We start from the raw sequence: 26,409 nt of genomic DNA on the forward strand, positions 1-26,409 counted from the left end.
CATATGGGAGTAGCCATAGTGGTCAAACATCACAATGAGGTGATATGTTATCATGTTGAGGTGATAAGCCTCCTTCATTCACATGAGAGTAGTCATTGTGTTAGTCATCATGATGAGGTGATGTGACTTGTAGAGATTAGGAAGGATTCCTCCCTAGCTAAGAGGGAGTGTTAATGTGATAGCGTCGATCAGAATCCTTGTGGGCCGACATAGACAATTAAATTGTCTATTTGGCCTTTCAGCCTTAGACAATTTAATTATACCGATCTGCCTTTATTTATCTATCTATTAATTATATGAAATGATACTAACACTTATGTGATTTGTTAATGATTAATTAATTAGGCCGACTTGTAAGTCCGCCAAAACCTTTTCATTGAGACGTGTTCTTGTGAAGAAAGCCGACCCTTGAGGAAGGGTCACTATTGTGGGATATAAAAGGGAATCTATATCTCCTCCATTTGACATCGATGAGAAGTGAAAAGCAATACATGTTCTACCTACAGCAGATTGTATTCACATAGCAGATCGGATTCATTCTTCAGCCACAGCGGATTCATTGTTTGAAGAGAACCTTCAAAGGATAACATGAGGGATACTTTTGACTGGGCACAAGACAGGCAAGTAGGTGAAGTGGACAAGCAACCAGCTCAAGCACACAACCTAGTAGCTCAACTAGGCAACCAAGTAACTCAAGCACACAACCAAGTAGCTCAACCAGGTAACCAAATAGCTCAAGTACACAACCACACAACCAAGTAGCTCAAGTACACAACCAAGTAGCTCAACCAAGTAACTAAATAGCTGATGGATATTTGATGAATAATCAGCAGCTTGACTAGTATTTTGTTCCAATTCTCTTTTCAACAAACCTTTGACATCAATGACAAAACATCCAACAACACAGACCCAACTGATGGAGCAGAAGAGCGACATAAAAGGAGAAGCATATACAAGCCAATGTTTGTTTTGGTTTTTTGGCAACAATGTGAGCACGCCATAAGGGCATAAACAAGAATTTCCTTTTGACTACTATTAGCAATCTGGGTAGGATCCAAGGTTATAGGATAATAAAACCCAGTTTGGAATCTCTCTACAAATATTTGTTGGTAAGGCAAAGTTGGATGTATTATGGGTGTGGCCCCTTTGCTACATGAATTGATCCCAAAAAATAAAAGAAATTTTTTAAATTAGTTTCTAATATTTATTTAATGTTCAAATCTAAAACTGAATTAGTAAATAGTATAAAATTTTACTTGTAATATTGAAAATAATCTTTAAGTTTTCAGATTAAATTGACTTGTTTTTTAAATGATGTTAAAAAATAATCAATTAAGACTGATTAAATATTTTTAATATATTAAAACTTTAATTTTAATATTTTTCTAAATATATTTTATATATATACCGCAACATTTTGAAGCATTTCACAGGGATTTTTTTTAAACTATAAATTGTGTTTAATTGTGCAACCATACCCTCTCTCAGCTTCGAATATCTTACCTTTAATATGACAATAAATTGTAGAAACGGATAAAAAAGAGAAAAATTTGAATGCCAAATACATTAAAAATTCATGAAATGTTTATCCATAAAAAAAATGTTGCAGATATGAAGCATTAGGGCAGCAAATTAAAAGTTACCCCTTCCTTGCTGGGCTTTGTAAACTCCCATTCCATATTCGTCTTGTTATTTGGAGAATCCATATGCTGTAACACAAGGTGCATCACAGAAACGATTATAATTGTTCCAAACAATTTAAAATTAAATTAAAAAATCTAAAATTTAAAATTTGATTATAACATTATTCATTTTTACTACAAAGAATGTATCGGGCATTTGCTTACATAATTCAAGGCGGTGAAAAATAGCGCAGCCCGAGACAAAACCTCCTCACATTCAGGGCAACCTGCAAGTTTAGTTTAGATTGTTCATAAAATTACAACAAACTACTAAAAAATTTCCAGTGAAATCTGTATTAATGGGTAGAATGTTAATTTACCGCTGCGCTGCCGGTTGCCTTTGCAAGCCCAAGCATCTTCGCCTTTTTCCGGAAGAGAGAAAATCTGCTCACGAGAAGGTAGAAGTAATTTCAGTAAACTTTGCCCGCCTTACTTTAAACCTAGACCAACATCAGTTCGAAGGGCAGATCAGTCCCTAATGCGACTGGGAAACTATTGCCGTGCAATGTGAAGGTAAAAGATGAGGGTGTTTGATGACAGTATAGTTTGTTTGATGGTCTTTTTAATTTTATTTATTTATTTGTGAAATATAGTATTAGTAGATGTTGGTATTTTATTAGCACTTTATGAGGAGGTGTAAGGGTTCTCTATAGAAAAATAAGGACCGTTAATAGTGTTGATAGAAGAGAGAGACGTTGAATGAATGAAAGATTTTAATGACGTCTACGAGACTGATCAGCTTATGGGATCGAGGATAGCATTCTTAATTAATCTTCAGATTCTTTTCCCTGTCCAATCTTCTACTATTGATTTTGACTAGGAGGCTAGTAGTCTGATTACTTCTATCTTCTTCAAATAACTGATGCATGTTGTCAACCTTTAATCCATTTTCATACTGAGTGCGGATGTCCTCATAAGTCGCGCACTCCATGATATAGTGACATTTTGTTTCTACAACCTCTTTATTGCAGAATATGCAAGTTTTTTCCTCCCATGCTTCTTTAGGCATCTTCCACCTACCGGTCTCACATCTAAGGTGGTGTGACCCGGTTCTCAGTTGTGCAATTAGCATCCGTGAGTTACCTTTAATAGCCCCTAAATATGTTTTTTTCCCGTGGTCCTTTGTTGGATTAAACTCTTTGATGTAGTATGTTTTTTCCGTCCAGCTTGCTTTGTCCACATGGTAATATGAAATTTTTCAATAACATAACTTTTTATTTCACGGTTGGTGTTAGGGCACTCATGCAAATCAATGTTCCACTTGTTCATCCAATTGTTGTTCTGCTTCATCTAGGTTTTCTTCCTCCGATTTAGCATCTCTTCCACAACCATTTTAGGTCAGCGATGCTTATCCATGTTCGCAACTTTCTTTAAGTAACATATCAATCGGGCTATAGCCAAAGCTTCCAAAGGAAAAGTACCTGCTTCAGCTAACAAAATTTCATACAAGATCGTTCTTTTAACTTTGAGATTGCTTGTTATTAAATGCTTCTGGAATCTTTCTAGTTGCCTCCAATTGTAGTTTGACATGCTGCTACCCCATACTTCACAACCATAGAGAATAACCGATGTGACTAGAAGACCAAAAAGGGTTTTCTTGGTTTTCCAATCCCAAAGCTCCACTTTTCTACACCTATTTTGAAGTAAGTATGAGGCTTTCCAACCTCCTTTGTATCATTTTTGTCCTACAAGTCTCCCAACTGAGCTTGTAGTGAAAGTCAGTCCCAAGGTACTTGTATTCTTTCATTGTTTCCAATGGACTACCTTCAAAAAGAAAGGTAACTTGTTTGTCTTTTCTTTTTAATGAGAAAATCATGATTTTGGTCTTGGATATGTTCACTTGCATCCCAACCTCCTGACAAAAGTCTTCTAAAGCTTTCAAATGTTCTCTTAACCCATGAGTTGTTTTTGAAATTAGGATAAGATCATCAGCATATAAAAGGAGTTTCACCACATAACCTGCCAACTGAACACCCTCGCCCTCTGTTTTGCTTAACCAAGCTTCTAACTTGTCAATGTATAGCCCAAAAAGTGTGGGAGATAGAGGGCAGCCCTGTTTAACTCCAATATCACTACCAAAACACTCTGACATGCCTTCACTTGTTCTGATTTTAGCTCTAACCTTCTCATATAATCTATGAACTGCAGCTCTATACCCATCCAGTATGTCTAGTGCTTCCATTTTGTGCCATAGTTTATCTCTAGGTAACATGTCAAAATCTTTCTTAAAGTCCACAAAACAACAATAAGCTTCCTCACCTTGAGTGTTCTAGATTTTTTCTATCAATTGTCGAAGAGTGATGCAATGATCAATGGTAGAATGTCTTGCCCCGAAACCTACCTGCCCTTTAGCCCTTTTACCTTCCTTCTCTGCCCATCTACTAATCCTGTGTTCTAACATGCTCCCAAAGAGCTTGCCAAAGAGAGGATTGACCATAATCGTGCGATAGTTAGAAGGGTTATTGATATCCCCATTTTTAACAAGAGGGATGACCACACTAGTTGTCCATTCCCTCGAGAAACCTTTTTGAATGATGTTATTGAAAATTCTCCTTATATGAGGGGCGAGAATCTCGCTTCCCCATTTTAAGAATTCATCTTGTAACCCATCTATTTCTTGTGCTTTACCACTTGCTAAATTTTTTATGCCTTGGTGAATATCCTTTGTTGTGAAAAGTTTCATTGAAGTGTTAACAACAGGTGGATAGTTTTTCTCATGAGTGCGTTCATAAAGGATCTTGGCATATTCCAACCATTATGCATCTATAATGCTATTTTCAGTCTTCTTTTTCTTTTGTTGCAACTCCTTCCAAAAACCCTTGGGATTATGCCTTCCAAGAGAAATTAGTTCCTTCCTTCTTTCATGAACATATTTTTCCTTTTTTGATTGCACCAATTTTACATATTTTTTCTTGCGCTCTTTGTCCATTCCACCCTCTTTTAGTGATCTCTTGGCTGCCTTACAATCTTCATCATACCATGGATTTGCCAGAAAAGTGTTTGCAACCCTTGTCTTAGATTGAGATCTTTTGCATGACCTTAGAGCCTTGTGGATTAATGGGATCAGCTGGCTTCTATGAATGTGGGCCCCTATCTTATTGGTCACCTTAACATTTTTGTTATACTTCATATTGTGTAACTGTTGCTTAAGATCAGCACTAAATATTTCTTTTTTCTTTTGATTTATAAGGATTTTTCCCTTGGAAGGGCCCATCTTTTGCATGTGGTAAACCTGCCCATTGTGTTGACTGCATGGAGAAATGCCTAGTTTAACAAGAAGAGGTGAATGATATGATTTCAGCTCAATAGGGTAGTCCCCAATATCGAACTTTAGCAATCTAGAAATAAAACTCTGTGAGCAAATCACATAGTCTACAACACTTTGGCCATTATAAATATTGCATGTGATGCCCCCCGATCTTGGCCAATCTTTCATGCCATTGAAAATGACCAAGCCGAATAAACTACAAAGGCCAAGTAATTCTGCCCCAAACTGAGACACGTTGCTCTTACCATCTTGAGAGGTTCTTTCCCATTGTTGATCTCTACCTTCTTCCAGCCAAAGAGGATTGTTTTACCCTCTTGCTTCATTGCCCAACTGAAGGGACTAGTTATTAGGTGTCCTTGCATTAAAGTCTCTCATTAGCACTATGTCACCAAATGTATTGAAAATAGAGATATCTTTTATTAGTGATGCATAAGGGTCTTCATTGTCTAAGTTCCTCTTCTTATAAAACTTTGAGTTTTTTGGAGCAAAGTAGCAAGCGGCCTATCTGAAATTCACCCCATTCTCTGTTATTTGCAACCATATGTATTGTTTATTAGTGTCTTCTTTTTCCACTTTTACAATACCTTGCCACTTCTCAGCTATTAGAACTGTAACTCTGCCATGACCTTTTCCCGTTTCACTCCCTTTGTTCCAAACTGAAACTTTCTTAAATCCTTCAAAATCTAGAACTTTGCAACCATCGTGTTCATGTGTTGCTGTGAGAATGATAATATCTTTTCCTTTTTCTATGGGCCCCAACCTAGGTCTTCTCCTCCACGGATATTCTCTGCAATTCCAACTTACGACATGTAAGTAATCCTGTGGGGCCCCTCATCCCTATTTCTTGTTTGAAAAACACTCAAAGATTTGGGCTTTCTCATTCTTCAACCATGCCCACTTTCCCTCATTTCTTGTTGTCTTTACTTTCTCCCATTATTTCCTTTGTCCTTCTTGTTGATCGAAGGTCAAATCATCATTTAAATAAATGTATGTGCCTCTAAGCAACCCTTTGTTTTTTAGAATCATGTTCTTATCCTCTAGATTTCTTAAGGTGACTCTTACATGTCTATCTCTACCTCCATCTATCTTCTTTCCAATCCTATTTGCTTGTTGGATATACCCTGACCACTGCAGTTTGTCTTTAAGGAAGTCTCTAGTGAGAATATCGGTTCTCTCTTTCTCATCGAAGTCCCTTAAACCCTTAATTATGATGTTTGCAGTTGTGTCCAACTTATCTTTTTCTCCTCTTAGTTGTCTTTTGACTTGGTTTTCAATGATTCCTCTATGCTCGCTTGTTGGCCCCCTTACCACTTGTGACCATGACTTGGCCTCTTCTATTTGTTCTCTTAGCTAATTTTCTTTTGACTCTAGGTCTGCCAATGCTGATTGGATCACCTTTATTTGCATTACATTTTCTCCTTCCTCTTTTATTGGCTTCTTGTTTTCAATTACTTTTAATTGAACTAAATCGTGTTTTAGAATGTTCAAATCTTGTTGGCCCCTCTCCATGTTAATCTGAAGATTTAGAATTTGTTCTTTTAGTATTTCTTTTTCTTTTTCCAACTTGCAATTGGATTCTGTCACCATTTTTGCTTTGTTGTCTTCAAATCTCCCCTTGGCTTCTAATATTTCGAGTTTGTTCTTCAATCTCATGAGCTCTTCTACATACAAATCTGATGACCATGTAAGAGGTGTGGATGTGGGTCTATAAAGTTCCTGTGTCACTTTTTCGGTGCCCTTCTTGCTTGTCATGAGCTCTTCTATTTTGCCCACAATCCCTTCTATATGGTCAAGATTTGACTCGAGATCCTATGTGTCCCCTATCAGCTTCTCTTTTCCTTTATACTCAGCTTGGACAATTGGTTCTCCCTTTTGAAACAACTTATTAGTTATCTCTTGGTTACTGAAATTTGACTTTGGTAAAATCACAGTGAATTTTTTCTTTTGTCTTGGCTGTCAAGTTTGTATGCACCTTAAGATCCCCTTATATTGTTTTGCATTTATAAAAATCAGCCTTTCTCCAGTGTTTGTATACTTTGATGCATTTGTTTGAAGGGATCTTATTAACAAAGATCTCCAAAATTATGTTAAACTATCTTGACTTAGAAGGTTTGACAACACTTTCAGTTGTAAATGAGACTCATTTGTCATTTTTTTGTTCATTATATATTCCATTATTCCCAAATGTTTTGAAAAATGTCTGTATTTGGCCACTGTGAACCTTGTGTACTGCAATCCTGCCCTTCCAGATCTAATCCCTGTGACCCTACTGCCTCTATGCCTCTCAGATCCAAATTTCCATTCATTTTGCCTTGTTTTGTTTTCATGTGGTAAAATAATGTGTGGGTTTGGAGTTTTATGCAGGTTTAACCATTTTTGCCTCCATTTTCCAAAGAACAGACAAAGTAAAGTTAAAAGAATGCATACAAAGGTGGAGAAAAGGCACCAGTGAAATTTTTGTGGGATCCACTAACTGTAGGGCCCTTCCATGTCCAGTTGTCTGTCGTTGCTTATGGTTGTCTGCCACTGCTTACGGTGCCTGTCTACCTGCTTCACAGTGCCCTGTCTGCTTGGGATCCACGATGCCCTATCTGCCTGCTTAACGGTGCCCTGCCTACTTGGGATTCACGGAGATGCAGTTGAGATTCACAGTGCTCTGCTTGCTTGGGATTCACCGTGCCTTGCCCTACCTGCTCCCCTGAAGAAGCGTTAGTACTTGCAAGATCCCTTCGCTCTCCAAATCCATATCATGGAGTATGAGAACACTTAATTTCCTGTAAAATCTCCTCAACCCAATTTTTTTTTAAAAAACAATCCACTTCTCTTCACGAATACGCAGACAAGGAGGTCGTCAATGCTGCGTACCAAACGTAACACCTACCATAGATTTGTTTGGACTTTGTACTTGGTTTGATGATATATTTTGATAGTTTTTTTTTAAGGAGGTCGTCAATGTTGCGTTGAGAAGGGGAGACTAAAAGGGATGTGGAGAAATAGGGATAGAGGGAGGAAGATAAGGGAGAATAAAAGGGATGTGGAGAAAATGAGACATGGGGAGATGGGAGAGATAGGGGGAATGGAGAGATAGGGGAGAAATGGAGCGAATAAGAGAGAGATATGTAGATAATGAGAAATAGATAGAGAGAGAGAGAGAGAGAGAGGAGAGATTTGAAGAAAAAGATAGAGGGGGAATAGTTACAAATAAAGATAGACATAGAGAAATAGAGATAGAGATAGGGAGGGAAAAACAGAGAGTTTGTGTGAATGAGTATTATTGGTGAAAATAATTTGAAAAATGTTAGTTGCAAATGATATTCTAGATATTTACATGAAATGAGTTAAAAGAGTTATAAATAAATATTTAAAAATAGCTAGACATATACCTATATCTAATTAAAGAATATGAATAAATAATACAAATATTATATTTAATATTTCAATTAATATTATATTTTTTTATTAAAAAAGCAGTGAAAACCAGGGCACTAACCCTTTACATAGCAAAACTATCAACGGAACCACAGTGCAACAACAACACTATAATAGCATTAACAACAAACTAAAACCAGTCTTTTGAAATCAAAAACAACAAAAAATAGAGAAAACACAACATCTACAGGGTCACCTTGCACACCCCAATACGGTCTATGATATTGTTCATTGTTAGGCGATAAGCCCAAAAGGTTTGCCAACAAAGCAACATGTCCTTCAAAGCCAGGCTGGCCGAATGAGTCACCACCCAACCGACAGTAACCGTAGGAATATTCCCATTATTTGAATTATGAAACCAACCCCTCCGAACAACCCCAAGGGAAGATAGGAGAGTAAGGAAAAAACTAAGCAGCAACTCCATCATTGATAGATATTTTAGATTTCTCTCCCTGAAGAAGGAAGTTGACGTGGTCCGGGAGGGAATTTTGGCTCCTCCAACATCTTAAACCAAAAATATTTAGCCCAAGGGCAGCTAGAGCATCAACCAATTTGTTACCCTCTTTGAAGACATGCATGAATCTAAATGAGTCGAGCCCTAAAATGAGCCTTAGGGTGTCCCTGATGGTTCCCTCAATGGTCCAGTTAAGCCTATTCCGCCCTTTGACAACATCTATAATGAGTTTGGAATCAACCTCAATATCCATTGACCTAATTACCATAGTGAGGGCAAAACGAATCCCCCAGGCTAAGGCCATTGCTTCAGCCTGATTAGAGGAGTGCCCATTTAGGTTACCTGCATAAGCAGCAACAAGGGCCCCCGTGTGGGTTCTGATGATCCCTCCACCTGCAGTCAGGCCCCCTTTGGCAGCCCCATCAAAGTTGAGTTTAAAGCCATGGGTAGCAGGAGGGGACCAAATTGTGCTTTGCCTTAGGAGTCTCTTGGAGCATTCAACGAGAGAGAATGAGGGGGGAAGATTCCAGTATCTAGCAATTTCCCAATCCCAAGTAGAGGGGGGCTTGGAGGCCAGTCGAATTCTAGTGACTGAGATATTCTCAATAATCAACTTTAGAAAATGAGCAAACACAGTTTCCACAGTAGCCTCTTTATCTCTAAATATCCTATCATTCCTTTCCTTCCAGATACTCCAACTCACATGAGGGGAGATCTACTTCCATAGTTATTGGAGGAGGGACCCCGAAACTCTTGGGACAAATTTAACAAGTTGTCATTCATAATCCATATGATATTGAGCTTGTTACAGACCATCCCCAGAGCTCCTGAGCAAACACACAGTGGAGAAAGAGATGAGCGGGGCTTTCCACATTATTTTTGCAAAGGATGCACCTATTAGGCAATTGGAATCCCCTTTTAACCAAATTGTCTTGTGTCAAGATTTTGTTGTGGAGAGTCATCCACTAGAAGAAGTTGACCTTGGGAATCAATTGGGGGTTCCAGACCTCTTTCAAGTTGATGGTATGATCAGGTTCCCTCAACAAGTTGTTGTAAGCAGTTCTGACAGAGAACTCCCTAGAGGGGTCCCACTTCCAAATGAATTTATCTTCCCTGTGGAAGAAGGGGAGGAAGGTGCCCGCCAAAAGCTCTTGAAGATCTCTAGCCGCAGGGAGGAGGAAGGGTTGATAAATGCAGTATTCTTCTAAAGCCCTCCAAGTGTTGTTGATGAAGTAATCACTGACCCTCTCCCCGAAGAAACTTTTAGCAGCATCTTGGAGCCTTCCAAGGGAGGGGGAGAAAGTAAGGAGCTTCTCTCCCAACCAACAGTCCTCCCAGAAGAGGATATTCCTACCATTTCCAATAAGCCACCTCATATCATGGGATAAAGGGTCCTTGCAACTCATGATGTTGTTCCAAATTTTGCAACCCCTTGGGAGGCCATCCTCCTTGAGGACAGAGGAAAAATTGCCATTTCCTAGGTACTTAGCCCTGATAATCCTGCTCCAATCCGCATCCTTATTTAGAAGCTTCCAAACAATTTTGGTCATAAGGGTCTTGTTGAACTTGGAGATCTTGCGGGTTCCCAACCTGCCCATGGCCTTAGGGAGACAGACTTTGTCCCAGCCCACCAAAGCGAGCCTCTTCTTTTCTTCCATCCTAGTCCAAAGGAAGGTCCTTTGGATAATCTCAAGCTTGGTAGCCATGGCTGCCAAAATCTTAAAAAGGGAGAGGAAGTACACAGGGATCCCCTAGAGGGAGGAGGTAAGCAGCTGCAATTTCCTAGCACTACTGAGGAGTCTAACTTTCCAACCAGCCAGTTTCTTCTGCATTCTTGCAAGGATGGTGACCCAAAAAGGATTAGAAACATCTTTGACAATTAAAGGGAGGCCAAGGTAGGTGCCAGAGAGGGAGGCCCTTTGACAACCAAGGATTCTACAGATTTTATCTTGGAGTTGCACATGAGTGTGAAAGAAGTATATGTTTCTCTTCTCGTAGTTGATGTGTTGACCAAAGGCCTAAGCATATAAGTTGAGGAAAGATTTCCAAGCAGTAGCTTCCACCACAGAGGAGATTCCAAAGAGAATAGTGTCACCGACAAATTGCTGCAGAACATTTGGAGGTGTCGTTGAGGTCGGTTTGATGCCCATGAGAGCTCCTCTATTAACCATGGAGTTCAGATTAGATGCCAACACTTCAGCTATGTTAAAATAATAATATATATTTTTAAATTAATTATCATTTCCAGATAGTTTACAAATATTTTGCTCATACAAGCATCAACTTGAGACCGTTACATGACACTAATATTTGCTCATATCTAAAAACCACAACCATGACACTAATACTAGCTCATTTTGAGCAACCACACTAGAATCAACGTGTGGAAGACGAAGAGTCACAAATTAGAATCCACTTATTAGAAACCACCATTAGCTCATTTCAAGCAACCACACTAAAATCAACCTATGGAAGACCAAGAGTTACAAATTAGAATCCACTTATTAGAAACCACCTAGAAGCAAATTGTGGAAGACTAAGAGTCACAACTTTGAATTCCATATTAGATGTCCCTTTGGGATTTGAACTTTGATCTCCACAATGAGAACTCAACGCTTTAACCGATAAAACACAACCCCTTGGACTATAATAATATATTTTTATTTAATAATGCATATTATTAAGCATGATATATAATAATAAATATAAATCTTATTTATAAAAAACACAAATAAATAATAAAATATATTATTAAATAAAAAATTTAATAGTTAAAATTATATCAAAATAGTATATAATACTAAATTGAATTTATTTAGATTATATAATATGTACATTTTTTAAGTTATATATAATTAAAAAAAGTTAAACAATATATTATCTCCTTTTTTTGAAATCATCATTTAAAATTAAATATTTTAATCTTAAATCAGTTAAATAATTTAAATTCTATTTAATCAGATTTATTATTCAATTAAAAATATTTACATTGTATTTTTAGTTCCTACAAATTAAAAAATACATTTAAATATTTAATAATATTTATATAAGATGCTTTTATCTTAAATTTGCTTTATATATTTTTAAATAAAATTAAAACATAAAACAAGATCTTCAAATTGGATGTTACATAAGCATTTACTAAAAAAAGAAAAATCAAAGATTTGAAATGTTGTTTCCAACAAATAATTAATAGAAAAGATAAATATATTATTTTACACAAAGAAAATCAATTTTTTTACCCAATATGAACCAATAGAAATAAAGAAAAATGATATTTTTAGAATTTTGTAAAATATAAAATAAATATGAACTATAGATTTTTTGTTCAAATTTTTTAATTCTAAATTGAAAAAGAACATTCAATGAATGCAATAGTATATGCCTTGAGAGGAACTAATATGTGTAAGTTAATATAACTGTGATTATTTTGTAATTGAGGATCATATAAATATAAATATACCACAATTTCTAACAAATTTTCAAGTAAAGGAAGAACTTTACTCTTGTACATTGTGAAATGTTAGGACCAAAGAAACATTATTGAACTGGTAATGATATATAATTCTAGAGAGGATCAAGAAAATAGAAATATATTACAATTTCAAACAAAGTTCCAGCTAAAAGGAAAAGTATGCTAATAATAATTATTTAAACGCTGAAATCAATTTTAAACAAAGTTCCAATTTAAAGTAAAAATATGTTAAAAATAATTATTTAAATGTTAGAATCATATATTAGTGATGTCTTCATAAAAAGATGTATAACAAATGGAAAAAATAATAATTAGGCCACAAATCATCAATTTGGGACCCTCACAAATGAATCTAACTTCTCAATTTTTAGAAGTTTCCCACCCTACTATCTAGGAAATATCTCTACTCTAAATTAAGAACTGATCCTAGGAGTCGCAGTTAACTTGCAAGTTTCTGCCTCGATACTCCACTTAACAACTACAAAATGGGGATTGCATGAGCACTACGAAAACCTTGCTTGGTGAGCCACATTTTCGTAATCATGCAGAATTTCTCTCAAAACTGGAACTTGAGTAGGAGCAACAGTTTTAAAAATACAAGAAAAAGCTTTGCTATCTTTAGCAATTGTGTGCTTATCTTTTTATTTCTTGGTAAAAGCCTTATAATTTTCAATTATACATGCAACTGCTTGGACTGGAGGATTGGCTACATGCTTAGTTCTAAATTTATATTTCTTCAAAGCCTCATCTGCATGTGCTCCTTGTTCCTCTAACTCCTTTACCATATCCGCCACCTCTTGACACTGAGTAATCAGCTGTGTGTATCTATCCATAAGGGCAACATCGAACTGGGCGGCAGGTCCTAGGTTTTGTGCCTCATACGCATCCCATTGATTCAAAACTTGCTGCTGATCCATTATTCCGGTATCAGCTATTCTGAGGCCAAAAGGTCCTAGTATATTCGTCACAAAATTCTCATATGACAAAATCTCCCTGAGGAGAGGGTCTCGAATGTTAGTCATCTCCTTGATATACTGCTGATACATCTCTATTTTTAGCTCCAAAATGTATATGTAGGACTGTAAATTCTCACAACTATCCCCTCCTAAGAGGTCTTCTTTTACTATCAGCTCTTCTCCTAACCGTAGTATTTTTTTCAAAACTCGGAGCTGTTTATTAAAGGTGTTCTTCCGCTCCCATTGTGTGGAGCATGTTGCGAAAGCTCCGCCTGCCTGTACTGCCTTACGGTATATTTCTATTGTATTTTGCAGAAACAATCTAATCTTGGCCGCATTTACCTGGGTCCAAGATTTGGCGGCAGCAGCTACTCGTCTCACCTCTAGTAGTGCCTTTACCTCTCCCTCTGGTAGTGATGATGTTGAAGGCAGGTCATCCGTTCTACAAGAATCTAGAGGTCTACACATTTCTATCAGGAGCTTTTTATATTGCCCAAGTTGCGCCTTAAGCTCCATATTTGAGGTATGCTCTTTTTCCACGCACCCTCTGGCAACACTTGTGGCCAGCTCCAAGGTATCTAGCTCTCCCCACTTGGTTTGCTTACCCAAATTCACCTGAGATATTTGATACTTGGGGGAGACCTGTCCTTCGACTTCATGCGGTACTGCCACGTCTGCAATCACCTTACCGGAATCTATTTTTGATAGATGATGGATGGTTTTCAGCCTTTTAACCTTTGGAGGTTCCTCGGTGATTACTTGTTGTAGAGTGACTTCTGGGAGTTCCGCTTTCCTCTTTTTCTTTCCGAAGGTAAACTCCAGCCATTGCGGTATATCCTCATCCTTATCACCTTGATGTGATACAATATCCGCAGTTATGATATGGACCTCTGCTTGCTCTTCTGCTTCATCTCTCACTTCGGCTCGCTCTTGCCTAGGATCTTGGGGTGAGGAAATCTAGCGGGCTAGATTTGCTTGGAGAGCTTGTTGTCTGTGTAATTCCCCTAGCTTGCCATTGACCTCTTCATTGAATGTCATTTCTTCATCACCTGGTTCCGTCTCGGCTTGCTCGACTGCTATATCCTTTAGAAGGTCTTCTTGATCTTGGGGGGTTAGGATCAACCTTTCATTCAATATGTCTTCTGCTTCACCCCCTTCGCCTTCTAGCGGCCGTTGTTACTCAAAATCCTCCTCTTCTTGATCGGAGTCAGACTCAATGTTTCTAGCTTTTACCCCTTCAGTAGTAGATGTGAAGCCTTGCACTCTGGGCTGCCCTGTAGATACATTGACTAATGGTGGTGCAGGAGCAGTGGTGCCTGAAGCACTTGTTGTACCTATGGAAGGTGGCTGAGCGGGTACCTTCTCAATGGCTTCTACATTCTCTTCTTGTCCCTGGGCACCCTCTCCTTCGGTGTGGCCTATAGCCGTCCTTGGTGGGAGAACTTTGGCGAGTGGCAATGCGCCCAGTCCATCGGTCACCCCTAGGTCTGCAACCTTCTTCAATAGTTCGGACTCCCTCATCTTTTCTTGGAGTTTCTTCAATAAGTCCTCAGTACTCTCTTGTGGCTTATCTTCCTCACCTGGGTCGGTGGAGGTATTCTGCCTTGAGGCTGACTTTGTCTTTCGAGCGTATTCCTTATGGCCTCTTGACTGAGGTACTCCTGAGGTTTTGTTTTTGATACGCTAGGCCTTACCCTCTGGCTTAACCATTGTTTAGTTCTATTGATGATCGCCAGCGAGACCCTCTCCATATTTGTATCTTCAGTTGTAGGCCATTTTATTGGGGAGAGGGGCCTCTTATCTATCCCTGATTCTCTATAGTCTGGATCAAGTAACTCTCCATCATCTCTCAGGTCCTTTGGGAGGTTAGTCTCAATACCAAAATCTCTCACTTGTGGGACAGATAACCTGTTATAGTTCTTTTCCCTGACTTTGAAGCTATCTTGTAAGTTAGCCCAGAAGTCTTCCAAGTTGGGCCTGTGCCCTTCATATGCCTTAGGCATAGCTTGTTTAAGTTTCTTGTAGGGATCATAAAACTCCCTAGCATGATTGTATTCCTTCAAGTTTAGATCTTGAAGCTCTTGTTCCGCCAACTTTGCTACTTGTATCTTGGAACAGGCAAAGTACCCAATAGACACCGAGAAATCGATTCCCGTTTTATGCTTTGATGACAGCAGTGATTGGAGGCCTACAAGTTGCCTTACATATTCTAGCAGAATCAGCCTATCGTTGCAATAACAAGGCAGCAGCATTGGGTTCCCTGTGAATCCACTAAGCCTGATGTAAGTGGATCGTGGGTTTTGGATGAACCAACATGCCCACTCCCGGATGATAGCCATAGCCTCTGGGCTAATCCGATATCTTGCATCCCCTGTCAATTTGATGATTATTGGGAAAACAAAGGCATCATTAACCCTCTTGAAATGCAGCTTTGCATCGGCTAGAGTGAGTTGGGAATAATACTCCCATATCTTCTTCTGTCCTTCCTTCTCTCCTAATTGTCCTTCAACCTGTAGGCTTGGGAATTTTCCAGCCTTGGCAGCTATCCAGATGCCATATGATGTGAAGAAGAATTTTTGTGTGTGCTGCACCTCTTTCATCTGCTTACAGATATTATCAGAGAGGATCTGTGGCCAGTCAAAGTATTGTTTCCCTACTAAGATGGTGCTCATAAACTGGAACATCCAGGGATGGAAGTGCTTGCAGTCCAGCTTACCAAAGGCCTTGCTAAGCATAATGATCAGGTCCTTTTGGGGTTCCTTGAAATCTGCCCTCAGGATCTTTGTCGCCTTAAGCCCTGTCTTTCTTTCCTCTTCTAGCCAGTTGGCATTCATGTGCTTCTTATTGGCTGATATTTTGTCATTCCATGCCTTTAAGGCCTCTTCTTCAGTTAATAAAAATGCCTCCTCCCTGGTTGGGACTCCAAAGACGAACCCCAACATATCTGGAGACAAGTCAATAACTGTTTTTCCCTGTGCATCAGTGCACTTTCTAGTCTCCGGATTGTAGAATGGAGCAATGGTCATTATAAATTTTGGTGCCTGTAGCGACTGTGGGAATACAGTAACTTCCACTAGACCAAACCTCTTGATTCTTCGGTGGAGAGCATCTAGACTAGGTTTATCCAACTGAGCCTCAATATCTCCAATTTCTACATGACCAATTTCGGTGTCTGTGACCCATCGAATTTGATCTTCTAACTTCGAAATATAGACCTGTCCTTGATACTAGTATTTCATGGTGGCTGGAAGTCTGTCAATTTCTTTGCCTCTTTTGCTAGAAGATGAGTCCATCTAACCACTCAAACCTGCAAGTGAAACACATATCTTCAGTATCCAAGATTAAGCACAAACTTTGATTCACTTCGAGGCTTCGGGGTCTCGGGTTAGGCACAAGGGGAGAAGACTCGGAACTTCGGAGATCCGGGGTTCCGAGGTTAGGTCTATAAAAAAACCTCCCGGAACTCCGAGGTTGAATGGAACGGACACCCGGAACTTCGAGGATCCGGGGTTCTGGGGATGGAGTGGAACGGACACCCGGAACCCCGGGGATTCGGAGTTCCGGGGTGGAATGGAACGGACACCCGGAACTCCGGGGATCCGGGGTTTCGGGGATGGTAATGGAGGTCGCTCGGAACTTCGGGGTTCCAGGGATGGTAATGGAGGTCGCCCGGAACTTCAGGGTTCTGGGTGGGAAAACGAGGGCACGCCAAAAACAAAACGTGAAAACAAACCACAAGAGAAAGAAATCTAACCTAAACAAACATCACGAGGGGAGAAAAAGAAATCTAACCTAGAAAAACATCACGAGGGTAAGAAAATTCACCAACCTGGTGAATCGAAGACCCAAAAACGCCAAGAGAGAGCTCGGAGGTTCGCGACTAGGGGTTAGGGAGGAGAAGCTCCGAATGCACAAATGAACTCTAAAAGCCCATCATCTCTTATATATAGCCTCCCGAACCCTTCCGTACGAAAGCCATAACCACGATCTCGGGACTCTGGGGTCCCGAGGTTCTGAGGTCGACAGAAAGCACAAGAACAAGACCACCTTGGGACTTCGGAGTTCCGAGGTCGGAACAACAACAAGACCTCGGGACTCCGGGAATCCAGAGTTCCGAGGTCAGAACAACAAGGACCTCGGGACTCCAGGACTTCAGAGTTTCGAGGTAAAACCAAAAAGGGACCTCGGGACTCCGGGACTCTAGAGTTCCGAGGTAAAACCAAAAAAAAGGGGAGCTCGGGACTCCCGAGTTTTGAGGTCGAAACCAAAAAAAAGGGGAGCTCGGGACTCCGGAACTCCGAAGTTTTGAGGTCGAAACCAAAAAAAAGGGGGTCCACATTTCAACTCAAGGAGACTAATGGGGAAACAGATATGCTAGGCATAACAAGTCCGACCAGCACTTGGCTTGCCAAATACAAAGTCCGCCCTACCTAAATTGGGAATGTCCAAACAAGATGAAAGTCCACCATGACATGTAAGGGGGTGGTTTGAAGACTATGAAGTCCGCCTAGGTAGAATGAGCATGAATATGACCAAGTTCGCCATGGAGAAGAGGAAAATGGCTAGAGAAACAGATAAGTTTGACATAAAGCACATACAATTCACCATTAACGAAGGATCAATTGAAAGGGTTGGAAAAATAAAATTCAACAATTAGAATATTTTTTATATTTCTTTTTTCAACACTTGGAAGAATTTTCAAAATATCTAGAAGAATCTAGAAGATTCTATGCCAACTTGCTTGAAGGAGAAGATTGAGTTTCCATTTTGGAAGAAATAAAACGAAGTCCAAGTTCAATGAATATCAAAAAAACGAAAAAATGAAAAAACAAAAAACTTGAAGTTTCTAAAAATCGAACTTCTCAACTATATATCAATTCGACTTGTCACTTTCAAATTCATTATCAAGTTTGAAGATTGGAGTTCAATTGTGAAGAAGTTTTCTCTCTCTCTCGGTTATGAAAGATTGGTTTTAAAGAAGAATTTTTTGAAGAAGTAAAATTTTTTGAAGACAAAATTTCCATAGGATAAGGTGCTTTTTCTGACTTTAAGACAAAATTTTCAGAATTAAGGACAGATTTTCAGTCAAAACTACTATTTCGAAGGTTGAAAATATGAGTTTGACTGATTGCTTTCACCCTTCTATCTTATTCACTTACTTTCGTGAAATTTACTGGATACTTAGCCAAATTCTTCCATTTTTAGTCTGATTTTTCACAAAAAATTAGCTTTTTGACAGGCTGAAAGTGAAAATTTCAAGTAAAAGATCCAAAATCAGAGTTAAAATCTTCAAATTTTCTCAAAAACAATGTTAAATTTTCATGTGTTTCGTAGGTTAATGACTACCAAGGGAGTACCTTCAAGGAAAACTCAGATGAAGTTCACTAGTAAAGGGTTGCAGCCAGAGTCAAAGATCAATTCTAAATGGAAAAACATCACAAACACCAACCTCGGGCATGTGGACTTAAAGATTTCAAGAGAAGAATGTATGGACAAGATGGACTCTTGCCAACACCTATTGCTCGCCAGATGATGAGAAATGGCATCGTCCAAGCAGCTGGATTTCCACTGGTTATGGAATGTGCTGAACTGATGGTTGAATGTGCTATACATTACAATGCACAAGAAAGACAAATCATTGCGCCAGATGGAAGAGTATTGGCTCATCTTGGAGAGTTAGCCATTCAGGAAGCATTTGGAATACCAGATTACAAAAGAACTTCCTATAAAACCAAAGAAGACATGCAAAAACTTATGAGGACCAGCTTGAGCTTTGTGCAACAAATATCAACAAGTTATGGTTTGAAAATCCTAGGCCTTCCCTCAAGAAAGTTCCAAAGAAGCTGTTGTGCACAATCTTCAAAGAAGAATATGGTGACATTCATCATACTGCTGAATAGAGTAATGGGCAGCCCTTAGGGTGCGCCATTTGAAACCTGGATGTACTATTTTATTGATGAGATCATTTTAGGTGTTAAGATGTTCAATTGGTCACAAATAATCAGTGATAATCTTCATGAACAACTGAAAAATTTGAAAAGGACAAAGCCATTTTACATGAGCTCCTACATTGTCTACTTGTTGGCCAAAACCTACAGATATACTAGACTAATTTGCAAGGGGATAGTAGGCAATGGAAAGAACGAGTTCAAGTCCTATGATTGTTACCCACAACTACAACTTAGTGAAAAGACTCACTTTAAGTGGGTAAATGATGCATTCTTGATGTACATCACAAGGACATTGCAAGGAGGAACCCATAAGAGGCTTTATCATGAAGCCAAAAGTTTGATAAGCAAGCATGCATCCTAGTTTATTCAGTATCCGAAATTCACATACATAAGAATTCAAAGTTTTATCAAATGTCCTTACCGACTTCCGATCTATCCTACTAACAGGATGGTCTTGCTTGAAGTCCTTAGACAGTTGGAAACATATCAAGGCTTCCAATGAACAAAGCAAAAGGTGGCTATTTCCTTTCCCTTCTTCTTCGGAAATATGCTGGAGTCTTGCCCAACGACACAAGCAACTGAGAGTGCCAGGCTTGAAATGCAGTAGTACCCATTCATGTTTTACCGGTCCAGAGCAAATTACGATCCTCATAACCATATTGGATCAGTGAATGGGGAAAGGTACAAACATAGAGTAGACCTGGAAGATTTTTGGGCAAATGCTGCTGATGAATTTGACATTAGGAAAAGACTATGGTCTAGATTGCTAGTAAGCTTGATCAGAACAACTGAACTTTTCCACGTGCTTGACTAGTTGGACAATGATGGAGAACACACTTAGCCACGCTTTGATGAGAATGCACCTCTTCTACCTGTGAAATGGTCAAAACCAGAGCATGTAGATTTAGCCACCTTAATGCGGCCAATTGTCAATATTCAAAGTGGTGTGTCAATCAACATGTTCATGGGCTGAGACAAAAGAATCTGACCTTGACTTATGACCTGATGGGTGAAATAGAAGAGAAGCATATTCTTCAAATGTAGAGGCATCTCAAAGTGTCAGACCAATTGAAAGCACTAACTCCAAGAAAAAGAAGAAAGAAGTTGGAAGCTCTTCAAGGACAAAGAGCAAGACAGCTATAAATGAAGGACCTGCTTAGAAGAAGCAGAGGCTAGAATCATCTCGTCTTGCCGCATTTGGGAATGTGAACAATGTATTAACTATTGATGAGTCATTGGCTGAGATAAAGATTCCTTCTTCAATCCATGGGGGAAATGTAGAGTCAATCCATTAGGAAGATGAAGAGCCCCTGTCTCTTACAGGCACAAAGATATTGGAGTCAGATAGTGAAATGAATGTTTTGGACGGTGAATTTCAAGAGGGAATGATTTCTGCTCTTCGAGGAGTTCAAGACATCTCATGTGAAGAAGACAACCAGGAAGAGGAAGGCATTGAACAACCTACTATTCTTGATTGGTTGAAGGAAAGGTTGAAAATGAAGACACAAATAGAGGTTCAAGAAGAAGATGATACGACTGATTTCTTGGCCAGATTAGAAAATGTTGTTGCAAAGAAGCCAGCCAAGAGGTTTTCCACCATCTAGATAGATGAAATTGGCTACCGTTCAGTGCCGATTTCTGTACCAAAAGTATACAAGGCAAAGGAGGATATTGCTTCTCATGAGTATGCAATCACTATTGTCAACTTGGGACCAACTACAAAGGGTCAAGAGGTTGAGGACTTAGATAATTCAGTTGCTTCCATGAAGGCAAGATTAGACAAGGAGGTAGGAAAGAAAAGAGAATACAAAAGGGAAGTTGAGTGCCCGAAGGAATACATTCAACATTTGACCAAGCCACTTAACCAAGCCAATCCAACAACTCCTCCGCTTTTGAATTCTTCACAAGAAACAGTTAAAGATTTTGGAGAAGTGGTGACAGCCAGAGAAACCAAGGAGTGGATGGCTTTAAAGCATAAGTAAAGAAGCAGCCACATTTGTGGAAGGATTAGCATTGACATATGGACAAACCTCCTCTTTACTCTCCAAAATTGCAAGCATGGGCTGATCTCCAGGATGTTCGAGACAAAATTATCCCATGTCTAAGAGTGTTGAAAGGAATTTGAAAGCAGGAACTGGTTGATGGAAGTGTGATTGCAGCAGGGGCTGCATATGATTTCAACAGTTGGCATTGGACGTTGGTTGCACGAAGCGAAGTCTTGGAAAAAGTGAAGGTTGATGGTGTCAAAGCTGAGGAGCAGATAAAAGAGATTTAGAATAAGATCTTCCTTGTAGTTGCACATGTGCTTGAGAAGGAAACAATCCGAGAAAATGATATGCAGCTGGAAAGTCTAAAGCTCAGAACTTAGAAGGTTTTCTTCCCCATCACTGGACCAGTCCTGAAGCAGAATTTGACTAAGGCATCGAACCTCTTGTCCATCCGAGATGCCTTTCAAAGACATGAATTATAATGGGAAATTGCTTTTGCTGTGTGTGCAGATGAATTGGATGGGTTGGAATTTAGGGTCAATATGCTGCCACATGTCACAATGGAGGAGGTCAACCTAATTGTGTCTAGATTCTGTAATGTCCCCATTTTTCATCTGGAATTGTTTGTGTTAGATTTTTGAAGAAATAAGGGGAAAATTATTTAATTCAATATTATATAAGTTGTCTCATTATAGCTATTTAAAATCATACGTGAGATGACTTTATATTTTATTAAATTAATAAAGTGACTAAAGTATAAAATAAAAATAATTAAAAAGTCACTTAAGAAATAATGAAGTGTACCTACCCTCTTCTAGAAGGAATCTTATGATGGGTTATGAAAAGAATAAATAGAAGAGGGAAATTGAGGGATGTGCATCAGTTGTTTTGTTATCTCTTGAATTGAGTTGTGGAGCCAAGGGTTGTCCGCAGATTTGGTCTTAGGGAACGATACCTGCCTTCGATCCGCATACTTGAGGAGGTGAAAGATCCTCCGAAGGGTTGCATTGAGAGTGAGGAACATTCAGTTCTTCACATTGAGCTTATTGAGGTTTCATATCAGATTTTGTGGTGGTTGCTTCAGACCTTCAGACTTCTACGATTTGCTCATTGATGATGGTGAATGCATCCTCTTATGTGTTTTAAAGACAGCGATCTCTGCTAAGGGAAAGGGCGATCCTATTTGGAGTGATCCGAGTAAGTTGCAGCAGGAAATCAATCTGAAGCAGATTATCATCCTCCATGATTTTGTTCACCCATCACCATAGAGGCATCAAATTTCATTAAGAAGGACAGCGATTTCATCTAGAGGCTAGGCGATCTCTTTTGAAGCATTGTGGAGGTGATTTGGAGGAGTAAATCAGTCGAAATCAGATCTGAAGACAAGTGCAGTAGACCTCCCTCACCCACGATTTTGCATATTACACCTTGTTCAAGCATCAAGGCTATCATTTGATAGTAGTGCTGTCTTTGGGGAAGAACAACGATGATTTTTAGTGGTTGGAAGAAGACTTATCTGCTGTCAATCATTTATAATCAGACTTTTACATCTGCAGTAGTCCAATCAGTAGTAGACCCACAATTTGGGCTTATGAAGCTTGCATTTGCATCTGTTTCTACCTAGGGAGATAGGCGATCAATGTGGGGGGCACATTGAAGGTGCTCTGGGCGCATTTTGGAAGAGTTCAGTCATACTTTGCAGGTCTCCCAGAGGACCGACCAGACTTCTTATTTGAAGGTGCTCTAGGTGCATTTTGGAAGAGTTCAGTCATACTTTGCAGGTATGCCAGAGGACCGACCAGACTTCTTATTTCTCAGGTTTTTGTTCATTTTTGTCAGCTAGAGGGTCAGAAGTTTTTGGGCAGAAGCCCAAACAGATCGCCTTGGCTTAGACATCATTTTGATCATATTTTGGAGGCTTAGAAGTGTGACATTTATTTATGTTTTAATCTGCAAGTTCTGAGGTTGGGCCGCAATCCTCAGGCAGGGTGATTTTGTGATTAGAGGACATAAAAAATTACCCAAACACTCAGTCATTATCGTCCAGCATCATCCTCCAGATCGGCATCTTCATATCAGGTTTTAGCTCATTTTGGATTGTCATTTGGTCATCTTTTTCTGAGTATTTGTCTTCAGATTTAGGGGGCAACCATTAGATGTGTAATTGATCATTGTAAGAAAGATTTTTCATGATTAATGTAAGGTCTGAAATACAATTAGAAGCTCTTTATAGCAGATCTGACTATTGAAATATTAAGTCTGAAGCATATATGTTAATTATTTGACAATATCCTTTAAGTCCAAATTCAGCTATTTTACCACATTATTAGCAAGGGATATTACAGATTCATTGAACATTCTGCTGCTAGAGAAGATAAGGATGTGCCTTCCTAGAAGATAGCTCCTCGTGCCACTTGTTCTCCATGCACTTGCTTCTGGTTTTATTTTGGTAAACCCTCATTAGGGTTGTGTTGTCTTAAACTCAGCCATTGATCTTAGATCGATCTCGGCCTTTCATTTGTTTTTAGAAACTCTATATAAACTCTCATTCTCTCATTTCATTGTGTTGTGGAGAGGTTTATGAAATTATTGCTTAGAGCTACTTGAATAATAAAAAGTTCATTTGCAGATTTTGCTTTGAAGTCTTATTGTTATTAAGTGGTTGCATGGTTACATACTTTCTTCAACAATAGAATAGAATAGATTTGTTTAGAGTAAATTTTGCTTTCAAAGTTGTTAGATGAATGCAGGATTTGATAGTTTAGATTGGTGAAACTTTTGCTCATACTTTCTTTGGATGAATGATTTTCGTTCAATGTGTAAAGTTAGCCTGAGCTTGTGATGTGGATGCTTTAACTTCTACTTTGAGTAAATATTGTTCAAATGATGGTATTATTCATAAGTATGGAAATCTTGAGCACAACCTTAGAAGATTGCACCTACTTTGTCTAGTTGTCCGTAGTGTGGCGAAACAAGGTATCGTTGATTGGTTTCACCTAATCTTTACCATCTCTCGAGTTCATTAGAAGTAGCATAAAACTTTTAAACCCTCATCCTTTTTTGAAGTCCAAATCTGAAAATCTAAAAAAAAAAAGAGGGCATTCATTGTTTTATTCGTCTAAGTCCTAACTTGTGATCAATATTAGTTGAGCGTAAGCCACCCTTGTATTTCAGCATACATAACCAAGGAAGCTATCCAACATAAAGTCGCCCATTCGCACATATAGACCTTGGAGTCGTCGTGTGGTCTTTCTATGCAATCTTGGCACACGTAGTGATTTTGTTCAGGAGAGGGTAGAGTATCAATCATTGGATATTTTATTCTAATGTTCAGTATATGATAAAACGTACACCAACAATTGGGAAGCACATCAAAGAGCAAAGATTACACACAACAATATAAGTTACTCCTTGCAATACAATCTGTTCCAAACTCACATTTATTCATAAAAAACCAACACCACAATGTCTAACACAAGTTTGCTATTCATACCCTTGGCTGCTGTTACCGAAGTAGCTGTGAAAACGTTTAGTCTAACATTACAGTGCTTCCTGTACAGCTGCTGAAGCAATGCCCAACCCTGCGTTGAAGACAACTTTCCCAAATCGCTGCCCAATATGATTCTCAGTTGCTGCAGGTCTGAAAAACTCATGCCAAATACACTCCTACTCTCATTCCTCCACAAGTTTGTGCCCAGCTAATGATTTGAGACAGTCATAGCACTGGTGAAGTTCGTACAACCTGCCCAAACACAGAATACTGATTTGTAACTCCACAATTTGATTTCCCAACTCAGATTTATACCATTAAAATCTGTGATATACTTCAGCGCTGTAAACTACAGTGACTGCCTGTCACATGAATTGCGATTTCCCCCAAAACTGAGCATTCACAGTCTTAATTGTAAATTTCCACATCCATCGATCCATTTCAATGCTAATTTGTTTTTTAATTTCCCATACTTGGTCTCTCATAGGCGTAGGAAATGTCACATATGAGGGATTACGTCCTCAAATGCCTGAAAAATTTCCAGAGATAATCTCCAAGAAAACTCCAACTCCAAGAAAAACTATTTCCATGATAACTCAATCAGCATTTAAAGCTACTACTTATAACTCCATTTGGGAAGGCGTAGGAAATGTCACATATGAGGGATTACGTCCTCAAATGCCTGAAAAATTTCCAGAGATAATCTCCAAGAAAACTCCAACTCCAAGAAAAACCATTTCCATGATAACTCAATCAGCATTTAAAGCTACTACTTATAACTCCATTTGGGCACATTTCCCAATACACTATAAATGTGGGATAAAAGAATGTTATAATAAAATTATAATAATATCCCCTTATGTCTCCTCATTGAAAGGGAACTTTTAATTTTTCCCTTTAAACATTAGTTCCAACATTAATTAATAAATAAAGTTAAATATTTAAATTTAACTTTAGAAACTTTAATTTAATTGCCCAATTAATTAATGGCTCATTAAATTTGCAAACCTGATGACAAATAATGATCACCATAAATACTGGCATTATAAAATGCTTCAAATATTCCGGCCACTAAGCCACTGCTGGCATACTCTAAATAGTAAGTATCTGGAAATCTTGTCAAAACACAGCCGATTGGCTTGGAACTGAAATTGCCTAGGCCAAATCCCTCACTGATCCTTGTAAAGTCCTGGTTGGCCCTCGGGATCAAGGCAAAATAGGCTAACGACGCATCATCTGTTAACTGGCTAAAATGGGGACATTACAGTTTGATTACATCCAAAGAGCAGAAAGGAACACTACTACTGATGACTTACTTTAGCTTACATTTTAGATGTCTACATTGTTGAAATGGATAGCTAGTTCGGATTATATTTTAATGTTGCCTTGTGGCAATTAAAATATTAAATTGTAATAAGGTTAAGCGATTACATGTCTAATAGGGCTGGGCCCAAAATGAAACGTGATATAACTTGCAATTTATGTAGGCCCCAAATTGGGCGCCAAAAGGGCAAAACTAAAATATGTAAAATAGCGGCAGTTTTGTTAAAGCTGACTTGGAAAACTTGAACATGAATCTTGTATATAAACAAGATTCATTTCACACTTCAAAAATAATGCATCATCTCCATCAAGTGCCGTTAGCCTTATGTGAATCTAGTTAGCGAACTTGGAAGGAAAGAAAGCGATCTAAGTCATCACCCCTCGGCAAATCTA

General features: G+C 38.7%; 1 protein-coding gene across 2 annotated transcripts in view; it reads right to left on the minus strand.

Annotated features, from left to right (window-relative positions):
• Positions 1 to 26,409, minus strand: part of LOC131036611 (large ribosomal subunit protein bL19cy) — a 134,822-nt gene that overhangs the window by 65,475 nt on the left and 42,938 nt on the right. The window contains exons 2-4 of one of the 2 annotated variants that reach the window (XM_057968532.2): positions 2,003 to 2,066; positions 1,848 to 1,909; positions 1,644 to 1,709 (exon numbers count right to left, since the gene is read on the minus strand). In XM_057968532.2, the coding sequence (XP_057824515.2) occupies positions 1,644 to 1,709; positions 1,848 to 1,909; positions 2,003 to 2,066 (192 nt within the window). Of the gene's footprint in view, positions 1 to 1,643; positions 1,710 to 1,847; positions 1,910 to 2,002; positions 2,123 to 26,409 lie in introns of both variants that reach the window. The other variant, XM_057968533.2, reaches the window with a different exon arrangement.

The sequence above is a fragment of the Cryptomeria japonica genome, chromosome 1 (assembly GCF_030272615.1).
Source record: "Cryptomeria japonica chromosome 1, Sugi_1.0, whole genome shotgun sequence".
In the NCBI taxonomy this organism is placed as follows: Eukaryota; Viridiplantae; Streptophyta; class Pinopsida; order Cupressales; family Cupressaceae; genus Cryptomeria; species Cryptomeria japonica.